Genomic DNA, 16364 nt, shown 5'->3' with positions numbered 1-16364 from the left:
ATTACTTTAATATCACATTGACTTAAGGATTCTGACCCTTAACTCAGTTCTTAGTTGAAGCACCTTTAGCAGCGATTACAGACCTCAAGTGTTTTTGTGTATGATGCTACAAGCTTTGCACACCTGGATTGGGGGATTTTCTGCCATTCTTGTCTGCAGATCCTCTCAAGCTCTGTCAGGTTGGATGAGGGCCATTGGTGGGCATCAATTTTCAAATCTTTCTAGAGATGTTCGATTGGGTTCAAATTTGGGCTCTGGCTGTGCCACTAAAGGACACTCACAGCGTTGTCCTGTTGAAAGGCGAACCTTTGGCCCAGTCTTAGGTCCTGAGTGCTCTGGACCAGGTTTTATTTATTAAGAATATCTCTGTATTTTGCTGCATTCAGCTTTCTTTCAACCCTGACCAGTCCCCCAGTCCCTACTGCTGAAATACACCCCCACAGCATGATGCTACCACCACCATGCTTCACCGTTGGGATGGTATTGCACAGGTGATGAGCGGTGCCTGGTTTCCTTCAGACATGATGCTTGGAATTGAGGCCAAACAGATCAATCTTCATTTCATCAGACCAGATAATCTTGTTTCTCACAGTCTGAGAATGCTTTAGGTGCTTTCATGTGTCACCGAGGAGAGGCTTTAGTCTGGCCACTCTGTCATAATGCCCAGATAGGTGGAGTGTTCCAGTGAAGGTTGTCCTTCTGCAAGTTTCTCCCATCTCCACACATGATCTCTGGAACTCTACCAGAGTGACCATCTGGTTCTTGGTCACCTCTCTTAACAAGGCCCTTCTCCCCCGATTCCCCAGATCTGTGTCTCGACACAAACTTGTCTCTGAGCTCTGCAGGCAGTTTCTTTGACCTCATGGCTTGGTTTTTGCTCTGATATGCATTTTCAGCTGTGAGATCTTATAAAGACAGGTGTGTGCCTTTCCAAATTATGTCCAAACAATTGAATTTACCACAGGTGGACTCCAATCAAAGTTTAGAAACATCTCAAAGCTGATCCAGAGAAATGGGATGCATCTGAGCTAAATTTCAAGTGTCATAGCAAAGGGTCTGAATACTTATGTCAATGTGATATTTCATTTTTTTATTTTTAATACATTTGCAAGTTATCAAATATCAGGTTTTTGCTTTGTCATTTATGGAGTATGGAGTAGATTGATATGAAATTTTTTTTATAATAATTTAAAGCATTTTAGCATGAGGCTGCAACATACCAAAATGTGAAAGAAATCTGAATGCACTGTAGGTGTTCTTTAAAAGCTTTGAATCTGGACTATACAATGCATATTGCTTACCAAATCTTTAACTACTGCTTTTAATTTGCTGAGAAATTAGAAAGTGTTCAGTTTGATAATTTATGAAATATGATCAAGATAACCTTGATAGTAACTGGTTAAAAAATCACATAGATCATGTTGATAACAATGTGCGAAATTGTTGGAAAGGTAGAATATTTGTTTCATTTACAGACCAAACCATAGCAAGTATTTGTATGTGAAAACCCTCAGATGCTCATTCACAACTAGTCGGTGCACAACGGAATTGTCCATATTCTCTTCACAACTTGACACGTTGGCTTAAAAACATGATGCTTGTAGTGTGAGATGCAAAGAAATGACTTAAATTATCTGTTATTGGTTACTCCACATCCTGTATTAATAAAAATAATTCCTAATTTTACAATTTAAGAAAAATCACATCTGTAGACATTGACCCTTATGTTGACAAAAAGTGATGAAATAATCTGAAAAATAATAGCATTAGATAAGAGCAACTAGGGCACCCTTATGGAAAAGACCAGGTTTAGTGTTGTTGAAGTCAATACAGAACTATTTTTACTGTGGATCTAAATGATAAACATAGGAGAAAGATAAACCCTCTCTGACAGCAATCGCTGCATCGAAAAACCATAACCTGTATTTCCATAGCTCACTTGCAAATTATCACTTGTGTCCCCCTAGCCGGAACCTACAGAGGAAGACATAGAGAAGAACCCGGAGCTGAAAAAGCTTCAGATATACGGAGCTGGACCTAAAATGATGGGGCTCGGTCTTGTAGCTCGAGACAAGACGAGGAAGAAAGGTATGTGCCTGCAGATACATATACATTTTAGTGGTAGGAAGAAATTAAACTGATTGCTGAGTTGAAAAGTCATTATTAAATGTGTAATGTATTTTATAAAATTGACAATGAAATGTTTAGAAGGTTATATAATATATGATATCTGATGATAGTGAAACTTTGTAGTATGGCACTTTTTTCGTACCACTGTCTCCTTAAGATGATTCGCTGATGTTTTCCTCTTTTGTAAGTCGCTTTGGATAAAAGCGTCTGCCAAATGAAAAAATGTAAATATAATAATTATATTTTATAAAAAAAACAAATGCACCATGTTAATTCAGGTGCATATATTTACTTTTATGGCATATTTTAGAACGTTTTTTCCTTGTCAACCTTTTATATCAACACATTAATAAAGTCATTAAAATAAGTTATCAATCTGAACATTTAGGTATCAATCAACATATGCTCATAATTTGCATAAGTAAATGATTAATAAAATGTCATTAAAGGGGCATTTTTTTCACTTTTGCAAGTATTTTTGCCCCAAGCCCTGGTTAATTTCTGACTCTGTTTTGAACAAATGAAACCTCTTTCACCAGATGAACTGCAGACAGTGCCACAGACGGTAATAGTGCGGGAAAACACTGTCTGTGCATCTGTTAAGGAGGAAACTGGAGAGACACCAGTCACAATATTAGAGCCAGACATTCCCCGCCACCCCCAAACCTCATTGTCAAGGAGGACATTGACGATGACAAAAGTCACATTGGCAATCTTAATGACAGCGGAGATGAGCCTTGCACTAAGATGACCATGAGGCTCAGACGCAACCAAAGTAACCCACAGTTTGTAAGTATGAAATGCAGGCAAGACTTTTTTGATGCAAGAAATCTTTACCAACATTATAAATGCACAAAAAAAAAGAAAAAGAGTAGGAACAGTGTAGGAAATGTCCTCTTCAAAATTAAGAGAGAAACTAAATAAATGTTCTCCTCTTTCCAGTCCTAAACCCAGCAGACTAAGAGGAGACTGATCCAGATATTAGTTCATTTAGCTTTTCCCCAATAAATACATATTTTGAAATGTCTATTTTGCACATGGTAACAGAATTGTCTGTCAGGTGGACTCATTTGTATGTCGAATGTGTGGGCGCGGAGACGAGGATGAGAAGTTGCTGCTCTGCGATGGTTGCGACGATAATTACCACACGTTCTGCCTGATACCTCCACTCACAGAACCACCCAAGGGCAACTGGCGCTGTCCCAAATGCATAGCAGAGGTGAGAAAGAGAAGAAGGAAATAATAGTTTTTGTTCTGTAATGTTTATTCTACAGGATTACATTATATTGAGAAGATCAGTTATGCACATTAAAAAATAATTACAACAGCAGAGCTCTTTCATTCAGCTCTGTTTATTTGGTGTTTGTGGAGTTTAAAATTAAGTGACTATTGAGCTGTACTAAATACTGAAGTGTGGGCTGACATGTATTTCTTGGTGTAGTGATTAAATATAAATGTATGTGTTCTCTGTGTAGGAGTGTAAAAAGCCTGCAGAGGCGTTTGGTTTCGAGCAGGCCACACGGGAGTATACATTGCAGAGCTTTGGTGAGATGGCCGATACCTTCAAAGCAGACTACTTCAACATGCCTGTCCACGTGAGTGTTTTACCTGCCCTTAGTCAATCTTGAGACCCAACAGAAATGTATGGTTATTTTGGGAACTTTTGGATGCATTGTGGTACATGTACAGGTGGTACATGTACAGATTTCAACAATAAAGATTTTTTTCTGCTGTTCCAGTTGGGCCAGTTTTCCAGGTTTGTTTTTTCTTTCCCTGCCAATATCTTCACTGGCCCCACCACAAAAATTATAATTGTTAATTTTGTTAACATATTTTGGTGGCAGAACGATTTATTTTTCATTCATAAAAAAACAATATGACAATACTTTATTAGGATTTTAATTTGAATAAGAGCTAGAAAATATACAACTAACGATCCTTTTAGATCAGTTTCAATGGATCGACTAACTTTCAAGACTATTACAAATCATTCTTGCAATATAAAACATTTTCAGTTCATCGCACAAGACCAATATTGTAGTAATTATTAAAAAATTACTGTATGTGGTCAACAAATATAAGATGTAACTGTCGACCGAAAGTGGATTTTGCTAATATCGATTACTAAGGTGGTGGAAAAGGCTGATAACTGATTAATTGGCTGATAGTTTTTAAAGTCGATTTATAGATTGTTTAAAAAAACAAGACATAGATGCTGAGAGTCCAAAAATAAAAGAATCACGCCCAAACAATCCCAAAACATTCAAGCTGTTTGATTTAAGTATTTACAAAATTAAGCTTTTTATAGACTATATATTCACCAAATGAGGTTTAATGAGGAATAAGGTGTATATTATTCACAAGATATGAAGTTGGAGCCACAATGTATGTGCTGACCTTTCCGTACAGTCACCTTTTTTTGTTCTTTTTTCTTTTTTGCAAGCCCTGGCTTCAATTTAGGAAACAATAATCATATAATCAAAATAAAAACATGCACTGAAGTGAGGATAAAAAATATGGATTAATTTTGTCAGTGATGAAAGATTTAGATGCAGTGAATCCCCACGTCATTGTTATTTCACCTCTAGAGGCTGCTATTATTATGTAGACACCAAGCTGTTCTTAGGAACATGGAGGAATGTATAAAAAGTATTTTTTACAGATAAAGCAAAAAAAGCGACTATTGCCACAGATTAATCGGTCAAACCGATTTTTTGCTTTATTCTAAGATGTAGGAATGCAGCCTGAAAGTTCCGACAACTTACCCACAATTCTCTCAAACTGGTAAATCGTATTGTTGAGCTGCTGTGTGTTTGGGCCTTTGCTCATTTTCGTGTGTTTTCAGATGGTGCCGACAGAGCTTGTGGAGAAGGAGTTCTGGAGGTTGGTTAGTAGTATTGAAGAGGACGTAACCGTAGAGTATGGTGCAGACATTCACTCTAAAGACTTTGGTAGTGGTTTTCCTGTCAACAATGGCAAGAGACACTTGACAAATGAAGAAGAGGTTTGCTATTGCTCGTTTGTTGGTGACTTCTTTCCTTTTCATTATCACATATTTTCAGGCCATAAGAACAGGGGTCATTTTAACTTCTCATTGTAGGAATATGCACGGAGCAGCTGGAATCTGAATGTTATGCCAGTGTTGGAGCAGTCAGTATTGTGCCACATCAATGCAGATATCTCAGGCATGAAGGTGCCATGGCTCTATGTGGGGATGGTGTTCTCTGCTTTCTGCTGGCACATCGAGGACCACTGGAGTTACTCCATCAACTATTTACACTGGTAACATTCTCATTTTAACCAAACTAAAATTAACAACCAGAGATATATTAGGAGAAGTGACAACCACATTTAGCTGCTGTGTGCAAATGGTCATATTGCTGTATATACACTTAATTATTGTATGATACATCTGCATATAGTTTTGGTTAGGTTGCTTTAATAGATCTTTGGTGTATTTGAAAAGTTTTTCCAAAAATATCTTGCCTCTGTGTCTTTTTTTCTTATAATGCAGTGGTTTACTTAAAATTTTCATCCAGGAAATATTAAAAATGTTTAATTAAAAATGATGATCAAACTTCTGCTCTGTACCATTATGAATCTGAAACCCACCATTTGAAAAAGATGAATTGCTTCTATTAAAACAAGATGATTTCTCATGGTCTGTCTTTTTTAGGGGTGAGCCCAAAACATGGTATGGTGTGCCATCATCATCTGCAGAGAAGTTAGAGGAGGTGATGAAGAAACTTACACCTGAACTGTTTGAGTTCCAGCCAGACCTGCTCCACCAGCTAGTCACCATCATGAACCCAAATATACTCATGGCTCATGGAGTGCCGGTCCGTGAAACTCGCACTCGTTATCAATGCTATTAACATGTAATGTAGCCTAGAAGAAACACCCTCTGAAATTGAGTTTCTATGAAGGCTTTCTTTGTTTGACTTTGTTCTATTCATTTCACATTTGATTTACAGGTTGTACGGACCAATCAGTGTGCTGGGGAGTTTGTCATCACTTTTCCACGAGCCTATCACAGCGGATTTAATCAGGGATATAATTTTGCTGAAGCTGTCAACTTCTGCACTGCAGACTGGGTAAATACACCAAACCCCCTTACACTTTCAGACCTCTAGTCACTATGTAAGGCAGTGTGACAGCTTGTGCTTTCTCTCCCTCCATCTCAGCTGCCCACTGGGCGATCTTGTGTCGAGCATTACCGGCGGCTGAGGCGCTACTGTGTGTTTTCTCATGAGGAACTGACCTGCAAGATGGCGGCCTGCCCAGAGAAGCTGGATCTGAACCTGGCAGCCGCAACGCACAGGGAAATGTTCATCATTGTACAGGAGGAGAGGAAACTACGCAAAAGCCTGCTGGAAAGGGTGAGAGAGGGAAATAAGTTAAAAAATACGGGGAAAACATTGGGTCAAGAGGGTTGACATGGTAAGTGGCTGCAAAAAATATTGATAGCAGGATTTAGGATAGGCCTGATGAAAAAAGGTGGAGTTAGACTAGTAGCGTTGCAGCTAGTGCAGGTGCCTCTAATGCATTGAGATGTTGTGCTCTGGCAGGTGATGCAGGTTCAAGTCTGGCCTGCGACATATCCCGATGCCATCCATGTTTTTTCTACAGTCTTGGTCAATAAAATGTGAAATAAGCCCCAAATAATTAATAAATAAAAAAGTTAAATAAAAATATGAAGCAAAAATGTGCCCATGAGAATTTCTACATCAGTTCAACAATCTTACCAGTGATCATATTGGCACTGCCCCCTAATAAGTACAGTCTTGACCAAACAAAATAGGTATCGTTTTAAAGCTTTACATGTTGGCAATATGACCAAAACTGAAAAAGTGCTTTGAAATTTGCAGACAAATCAGAAGTGTTCCATTATGAGAATTTATAAATAATTTGCACTGTACATATTGCAATCGGTAAAAACATAGAATTTGTTTTACTCACAGATAAAAATAGGATTCAGATCATTGCAACCAGAGGAGAAAGTCATTTAAATATGGGCAGAGAGAATTGTTCACTCTAATTACATTTGTCCACCAGGAGATGGGGCTCAGTGCATGACATAGACTCAATGATGGCCCAAATCACACAGAATGGAACTGAATGAGATCTTGTTGAGAGTCTCATGATTTCTAATAATCTATATCACTAAAAAATTTAAAGTTTTCTTTAACCTCTTAAACTCTGCAGACCTTCTGGTGAGTCCGTGGGAGGCGCTATATGGCAAGCCATTTTATCACTTAAAACACTGAAGTCCCTGGATGCATAAGTTAGGCATATGTGGTTTAATTTGAAAGCTTAGAATCTGATTTTTCAGGGAACCCCATCACTTTGCATTTAGTCACATAAAATAAAAAAACACGGTATGAAAACATTTGTGTCGCAAATTGGCAGAGGTGGGAACAAGTCACACATGGTCAAGTCCAAGCAAGTCTCAAGTCTTAACCATCAAGTCTCGATAAATCAAGCAAGTCAAGTCAAGTCAAGGGTTCACCCTAAGCAAGTCAAGTCAAGTCCTGATAAGTTTCAAGTAAAGTCAAGTCACACTACTAAAATAAATAGAGGTATATTTTTTCGATACATATTTGTTTTTGCACAGAAAAGATGAACTTGTATACATATATTATGTATCTTATTTATTATACATTTGCTACATATTAATCATATACATATCTGTGCTACATTAATATCTGAAAATAAAATAAAATTGTGTTGTTTACAGAAAACGTTCAGACATTAACATTACCTGTAAACATTAAAACAAATTTATTTTCGTATGCACAAACATTCTTTACATTTTTAAAAATAATGTAATTTAAGGAAAATCAATTTGCAAAACCACATTTATCAATCAAATCAAATCACTTTATTGTCACACTACCATGTACACAAGTGCAACAGTAGGTGAAATTCTTGTGTGCAGTTCCGAGCAACATAGCAGTCATGACAGTGACGAGACATATACCAATTACAATAAACAACATACTTACACAAAACAATTTACATATCAAATGTACACATACTTACACAACACAATAATTATATACAATGTACAGTAAATAATACACACAATATAGAATACACAATATACAATAAGTGGGAGTATATGAAATATATATATATATATATATATATATGAAGTAGTATATTGAGGAGAATATGTTGACAGTCCAGTGTGAAATTATAGATGAATAAAGTGCAGTGCTAATTATTGATCGTGATAGATCAAGTGTTCAACAGTCTGACTGCTTGGGGAAAGAAGCTGTCATGTAGTCGGCTGGTGCGGGTCCTTTATGTGACCAAGTGTAAATGGAATCGTTTTGATAAATCAGAATCAGCTATCCGATCTGAGAAAACGCATGAAGTGGCCAGGTGTAACGTTAAACATAGGGTTGCCAACCACAACAGTTTTCTGTAGCCTTGTGCTGAACTTATTCAATAGAATTAGACTTCTAGAATGTTCTTTCAAGTGCAAAAAAATATATTTTTTAATTTAGTAGTTTTTCTTATCATAGCCAACAAATGTCTTGGAAACTCCTTTTCCTCGATTTACTGAAGCCTATATGTAAAACGCATTTGCAGCTGCACAGCCGTGTATATATCTATGCTGCATATATCTATGCCGTAATTGGGAAAAGATTTGGTCCTTACCACAAAAATATTTTTTAACGAATAAAGTAAAAGAAGTATCCTTCAAAATAATAAATAAATTTTACCCTGCTAAATATTTTATGATTAAATATAAAAGTAATATTGACACAAGGCGCTCATTTTGCCAAGTTCACACTGAAACTGTTTATCATTTATTTTGGTCCTGTTTCTATACTAAGCGACTATGGGAGAATATTGAAACTTTTATTAAAGACAATACTCAGCAAGATATATCAGTAACTTTTAAATACATTATTTTTGGATACTTTGATTCTGATCCCATTAAAAAAAAAAACCTGCTTTGTAACTAATTTAATTTTTTTTATTGTCAAATGTTTTATCCATAAATGTAAATTCACCAACAACAAACCAATCTTTATTGTTTTTTTGAAAGAGTTTGAAATGTACCTTAACACCATCTAGTCCTCAGTAAATAAGAAGGCGTTAAAAACATTTTTAATTTGTAATGACCTTAATTTATTTAGGCCTGCTCTAAGTGATGTATAACATATCTCACCCTCTTGACTTTTTTTTTTTTTTTTTTTTTTTGTTGTTGTATCTTCTATTTTTCATTTATTGTTATTTTCTTCTTTGTTTTAGATGACACTGTACATATTGTTGTTATATTTGTACAGTTTTAATTACAATTTTGTTACAGAAGTGTATATTATGATTGTTATCTTTGTATTGTTTGTATGCATAAATAAAAAAAAGAATAATAATAATATATATATATATATATATATATATATATATATTATTATTCTTTTTTTATTTATGCATACAAACTACAAATATATATATATCTATATATATATATCTATGCCGTCTGGCTCAGCTCATAGGCTGTGCTGCGGCAACTGCACAGCCAATGGCGTGGCCTGAGTCAGAGCCCGCCAAGGGAGCTAAGTCCCGAATTTTGCATTAAAGCAGGTCTTCGTTCATTCATAGTCTGTCTGACATATATATTAGAATAGAAGCTATGTGTCTGTCATGGATTTGCACTGAATTGATCCTCAAAAATACGGAACAAAGTGCGTTCCGTATCAGTTCAATACGGAACAAGACTTTTATGTGTCAAATAAGGAGCGATTCCGTATTATCACGGAGCGGTTGGCAACCCTAGTTAAACAGCCCCTTAGAAATGTTTAGGTGCGTGCTAGTGATCACATCGGCGCCTCGTTAGCCTGTCATGCAGTAGCGTTATGCGCAATGCTTTATAGTTTCCACACCACACGCAGTCCACAAACTTGAAAATCGCACATTTAATACATACATTATAACCTACATGTAATATTGAGCTGCCCGCTCATTTTAAGATGCCAATCAACATTAAAAAATTCAGGCTATGCCACTGTTATAATCAAATTCCCCAATAAGTTACATCTATTTAGACATAACAGTATAATGATAATGCCATGGTCACATTTCTAATAAGAAAAAACATAATATGCCATCAAGGCCAAATTATAACAAACAGAAAAGATTAATTCATAGTAATCGTTATAACGTAGATCTTAGTGAAACTGACTATAAAGAGATTACTTTCTTACCTTTCGTTGTGGTTCTTCTTGATATGTCGAACGAAATTTGGCGTTGTGGTTGTCGGTAGTCGGATATTACGTGCCTTGCATATTTTGCAACTGGCAAATCTTTTTTATAGGCACGGTCCAGTTCAAAGTCTGTATAGCCAAACGAGACAATTTGTGGAGCTCGACTACTGTCTGCCATGTTTGGCGCGGTTTGAATTGAGCAGCGTTAAAGGCACAGATGCCGATAGTGATGCTGGCGTCACAATATATATATTTTTAAATTAATTGTATTGCTGTTTGTTTATTATAAGTTCAAGTCATTGTCGAGTCTTCCACTTCAAGTCAAGTCAAGTCTCAAGTAACTTGTTCTCAAGTCAAAGTCAAGTCAAGTCATTTTCGTACTTTAATCAAGCAAGTCACAAGTCCTGAAAATTGTGACTCGAGTCAGACTCGAGTCAAGTCATGTGACTCGAGTCCCCCACCTCTGCAAATTGGCCCTATCTAGAGGTTACGTTGAAGACATTTTAAATAACACTTAAATAGACTAATCGTATATCAAATGAAAGCTCTCATACTCCGGAATATGGCGGTACAGTATATTGTGTTGCCATTTATACCACAGTTTGAATTATTTAAAAAAATATCTCAAAGTGAAATTTTATTTCGGTAATGCATAAAATGCAAACATCTCTGTTCTGTGCTGACCACTGATCTGTGAGCCCACATTTATACATAATAATAAAATATAGAACATTTATAAACCCATTTTACTACGTAAATTGGTGTAAAATGGTGCACGTCCAATTAATTGGATATGAAATTCAGTATAGTCACATCTTTTTGAATGCTGAATGGCTGTATTTTTTACTTTGTACATTTTTTACACATGTTTACTGTGCTATCGTCTCTCAGGGCATTAAGGAAGCTGAAAGGGAAGCATTCGAATTGCTGCCTGATGATGAGAGGCAGTGTGATAAGTGTAAGACAACCTGCTTCCTGTCGGCCCTGGCATGCTCGAACTGCCAGGAGCGCCTCGTCTGCTTGTACCACTCCCAGGACCTCTGCTCCTGCCCAACTGAAAAACTCTATCTCAGGTAAACCAATACTGTGTGTACTCCGCACCCATTTGTCTATGCTCACTTAAGATGTTCATAGTTAAGATGTTTTCCGTGGGAAATATAATTTCTGTCCCTCATCTGTACAGGTATCGCTATACTCTGGATGAGCTCTTGGCCATGCTGCATCGGCTGAAAGTTCGTGCTGAATCATTTGATTCTTGGGCCAACCGAGTGAAGGAAGCACTTGAGCAGGAAGAAGGCAACAAAATAGGTAATGGCATTCCCTTAGCACACTATCGCGATCCCTGCATTTGTGAACTGTTCTCTTATGAGACCTTTTAATAAATGTCACTTATTTCACTTTTTGTGATTCATAATGAAAATAAATCATCCATGAAAGACCAAATGCATGATTTTGTTTAAGAAACATCTTTTCTCATTAGGCATTAAAGATCTGGAGGTATTGAAAGCAGAGGCAGCAGAGAAGTTGTTCCCTAATAATGAGCTGCTCCGGCGACTCAACACGGTCCTCACAGACATACACAAGTGTGAAAGCAGCAGCACTGAGCTCCTCAGCAACAGCCAGAGCAGCAGAATGAGTCTGGAGGAGCTGAGAACTCTGGTGGAGACCATGCAGAACCTGCCCTGTGTTATGACACAGCTGGAGGAGGTGCAGGTAGGAAAGAGGAGAGATTATTCCTTTAATAACATTTTGTCCTAACCAGGTGAAGCAAAATCCTCTCTAGATGTTTTTTATTTTCCTGACTAGCCATGACGTGACGACACATTTTGTTATTCCCTTGGTTTCTGTTTGTCTCGTAGCCCCACCCAGAGTGAAATCTCATTGGTCCAAAATCCCTCACCACATTTTAAGCATCAAATTCACAGCTTTTTCGCTTTCAGTGTGGCTACTTAAAATCCAACCACTCCTCCTCTTCCAGGCTTTGTTGCAGAAGATAGAGGAGTTTAATTCCCGTGCACAAGCTCTGGTCAACAGCACCAAGGGCGAGTGGAAGCAAGACTCTCCTTTACCTGCAGCTGCAGAGATCCAGGCCCTGCTTGAAGAGGGAGCCTCTTTGCTGGTTGTTGCCCCAGCTTGTGAGCTCCTCAGCGGGCTGCAGGAGCAGGCACGCTGGCTGGGAGAGGTCAGGCGGACGTTGGGGCCAGAGGGGGGTGAGGTGACTCTTGCTGTGCTGAGGAACTTGATGGAGGCGGGTTGTAACGTACCGCAGAGTTTGTCTGTGGAGACTGCCATGGCTGAACTGCAAGAGCTGCTGACTATAGCAGAGCGCTGGGAGGAGAAGGCCCAGATATGTCTAGAGGACAGGTGAGATGATTAAAGAGAGAGGGATGGAATACTGGAAACCCTGGTAATACAGTTTCCCAACTCCCAATCTCATGACTTCTTTGTCTTCCACTCTCTAAATCTTTTTCTGTGTAAGCAGGCAGAAACATCATCTCTCAACGCTGGAGGCCATTGTTAACGAGGCCCAGCTCATACCAGTGCAGCTACCCAACATCCTGTCCCTGCAGGCCTGCCTGAGCCGAGCCCGCGCTTGGGTCACTGACCTGGAGGAAATCCAGGTAAGAACACCTAAATAATCAAGTCTATCTATTATGATAGATATTAATCCTCATGAGTAGCTGACTAAAATGATTTTAAAGAGCATTTTCCAAATTATTTTCTAATTGTTTTTCATGCACTTATATAGCCTCTTATTAATTGAGATACTACATAGAATATTTATACTTGAAAATTCTTTATAAACTTGAAAGTTAGAAATTTGTTTATTTGTTGATACTACTGAATTGTTGACAAACAACAACAACACAAGATATACTGTTTGTTAAGCCCCATTCACACCGCCAGCGGCATTGTCACTTGGTGTTGCTACTGGCCACTCTAGTGTTATTGGTAGAATGTACAACTGGCCATAGTAGCTTTTGAAATCGTCATTACAGATGATACTGCCAAAAATCTAAGATATCATTCTAATTTGACAAGGAATCAGTTCTCTTGACTCTAAAAATAAACATTTTTCAGTGGAGAAAATTTTATATAATCTGCAGCAGTGCTTAATGCACCATATAATTAAACAAGACAGATGTCAAATATAGAAATTAATCAAACTCACTCAGTATGCCGACAAGTTTTTCCACAAATCATTTTATTAGCCCACAACCATGGATGTGGTTAAAGACAAATGATATAGAACAGTTAAATCACTCACGGAAAATTTTAACTTCTCTGTCTTGCCTGCATTTGTCTCCAGTATCTCACACTCGCAGCAGACAGGTGATGTGAGCTCCACTGTCTTCACTCTCATTGGTAGTTGCTCACGTGTGTCGCTTATCATTTGCTTGTTGAAATTTTCTCAACTTGTCTTGTCACTCTCCACGGCGATCTCTATCGCCAGTGGTCGCTGCATCTCGTGTTGCCAGAAGTTGCTGTGCTCTCATTGAAAATGTATGGGATTGTGTCACGTGATGCCGCTGGCTGTGTGAACGGGGCTTTATCTATATTGTAGCAGCTTCTAAATTTTGTTCAGAACAACCAGAAACCATACCTTCATTAACATTAAATGAATCCCAGACAATCCTCTTTAAAAAAAACATCTAAGTGCAGTTACTTGGTGCACACCTGATGAAGATGGCTTGCACACTAATCAAACAAACTTTGATGAACTAGTCAGTCAAAAATGTTCCTCTAGTGTGAAAGTGACAACTGTATTACTTGTCTCTGTCTCTGGGCAGAATGGTGAGCATTACCCGTGTCTGGATGATCTAGAGGGTTTGGTGGCCATTGGGCGTGACCTGCCTGTAAAGATGGAGGAGCTGAAGCAGTTGGAGCTGCAAGTGGCCAGTGCTCACTCCTGGAGAGAGAAGGCCAGCAAAACCTTCCTGAAGAAAAACAGCCAGCACAGTCTCCTGGAGGTAAGGAGACTGTTGGTACTATGGGGTTGTTCAGACAGAACAATTTAATTTTTTGCACTAAATAAATCTAGACGTAATGTACAGTGTGCATTTTCACTCATGTTTACACTTTAGTCAAATTGTCTTCACAGACTCACCATTGCGTTGTCATTTTTTATGTTTTTATTATTCCTTTTTAACCAAAGGAACAAAAACCCCTTTTTATTTCTGTATAGTGTTATAATCAGGGTACGAAATGAACTTTTTTTTGTCCACCAGCCAAAGTGGCGGGTGAATGCCCAATTTTACCAGCCACTTTGATTTTTTTACCATGCCATTTTTTTTTTACCATTTTTATTATACTGTATATATAATAGCATACTCTAATATTTAGTTGGACCGCCTTTAGTTTTTATTACTACACACATTCGTCGTGACATTGCTTTGACAACCGCATGCAACGTTACAACATTTATTTCCATCCAGAGATACATTCATTTTTGGCTGAGATCTTGTATTGATGATGGGGAGGGGAGAGGAGCGTAATTTCTTTGCTCAAAAATAGCAAATACAAAATGGGTTAAGATGGTTGCTATGGTTATCACTTGTCAATCATTGCAATTGCAGGAGTCAGTCCTGTGTTCCGTACATGGAATGAAGAAATAGGGGACTCACTTCCACTTTTCTGTCGTCTATTCTTCAAAATATAATCAAGTGTGCTTCTTCAAACATTTTACTTTGTGTAAAAATGTCATTTTTTTGTCATAAGTCACTCCGAGATGTCTATATGTCACCTGCCACTGTGGCTGCTGGATGAGCAAAATTACCCGCCACTAAGCTAATTTCCTACCCTGGTTATAATGGATAATGCCATCCAAACCTCTAGAGGGTGCTGCTTGCACAACGCTGACATAAGCGCTGAATGCAGAGTGCTTATATTTTAAAATGCAGCCTTTCAAGGTTTAGTAATTACGCCAGTCCATATTGCGATTTCAATCTTAATTCAATTAATCAGGTAGCATTAATGGATATCATACCGATGTCTCAGATTTCAAAGTGTGCTGTTTCAAAACATTTTGGATGGCTTACCTCATGTAGCGTATAGGTAAGTTATACTGACCGTTATGTCCATTTATGCTGGTTTTTCTGCATTATTTTCAGAAAGAGAAAGGATAAAAACATTTATATTACATGGCCAACCCTCCATCATATTGTGGCTATTATTTCTGGATTGTGCATTTGAATTCAGAATTTTTTCAAAATATGTTAATAAAGAATTATTAATAGGCAATTGTTTTTTATATATCTGCATTTTCATGTTTATAAACGATATGCAGATCGTTTTCATTTGGTCCATTTAAATATTGGTACCAGATACATCGGTGCATCCTTAGTTTTAACGTTTTAATTTTAATCATGCTTTTTGAGCTGTGGTCTTGTGCTTAAGTGGTCAATGCGTGTTTGAGTCTGGCTTTTCATTTGCAGATCCCATTCCCATTATGTCCTGTCCTATCTATACTATCCCTATTAATAAAAATGGCTAATGGGCAAAGAACAGAAATTGCTTTGTTCCAAGATCCCTTGTTTTTAAAAAGAGGATGTGTGTTTGACTATATAATAGGTCTTTTGTTTCTCTTTGTTTGCAGGTGTTGTGTCCATGTGTGGAGAAGAGCAAGAAGAGGGAGGAGAACTCATTGGGCACAGAGTCAGACTCTGATGTCAATGTGTTAGGCCTTACTGCTCAGGACCTCAGAGACCCCGGAGCTATCGTGAGTTTGTTCAGACTGAACTAGGGTTGTGCCGATGGATGATATCATCGTCCATCGTGATGGCTGACCAACATCACGATGTAGAGCCACCATCGTAATGCCACGCCCCCTTTTGCGAGTCTTGCTAGTGTGACTCACTAATCCTAGTCTCTTCTATAGTTAACCTAAAAACTTTGCAGGGATTGCTCTGTAAATTAAATTGACAATATAACTAATGCATATATGCTATTTTAAATACTGTAGTATATGCCAGAGACGTGACGTGTTAGTCTGTGAAAATACCGTGTCAGGCAGGC

General features: G+C 37.8%; 1 protein-coding gene across 1 annotated transcript in view; it reads left to right on the top strand.

Moving 5' to 3' along the window:
- The window catches only part of LOC127620885 (lysine-specific demethylase 5C-like), a 43800-nt gene that overhangs the window by 12491 nt on the left and 14945 nt on the right, over positions 1–16364 (top strand). The window contains exons 7-22 of the mRNA XM_052094224.1: positions 1968–2088; positions 2771–2919; positions 3191–3349; positions 3606–3725; positions 4976–5134; positions 5231–5412; positions 5807–5969; positions 6105–6224; positions 6315–6509; positions 11241–11422; positions 11533–11657; positions 11830–12062; positions 12328–12713; positions 12832–12970; positions 14141–14320; positions 15946–16068. Coding sequence (XP_051950184.1) covers positions 1968–2088; positions 2771–2919; positions 3191–3349; positions 3606–3725; positions 4976–5134; positions 5231–5412; positions 5807–5969; positions 6105–6224; positions 6315–6509; positions 11241–11422; positions 11533–11657; positions 11830–12062; positions 12328–12713; positions 12832–12970; positions 14141–14320; positions 15946–16068 — 2736 coding nt within the window. The remainder of the gene's footprint in view (positions 1–1967; positions 2089–2770; positions 2920–3190; positions 3350–3605; positions 3726–4975; positions 5135–5230; positions 5413–5806; positions 5970–6104; positions 6225–6314; positions 6510–11240; positions 11423–11532; positions 11658–11829; positions 12063–12327; positions 12714–12831; positions 12971–14140; positions 14321–15945; positions 16069–16364) is intronic.

The sequence above is a fragment of the Xyrauchen texanus genome, chromosome 27 (genome assembly GCF_025860055.1).
Source record: "Xyrauchen texanus isolate HMW12.3.18 chromosome 27, RBS_HiC_50CHRs, whole genome shotgun sequence".
NCBI classification, from domain to species: Eukaryota; Metazoa; Chordata; class Actinopteri; order Cypriniformes; family Catostomidae; genus Xyrauchen; species Xyrauchen texanus.
The sequence above is the reverse complement of the archived record's forward strand: the minus strand, read 5'-3'. Positions and strand labels throughout refer to the sequence as shown.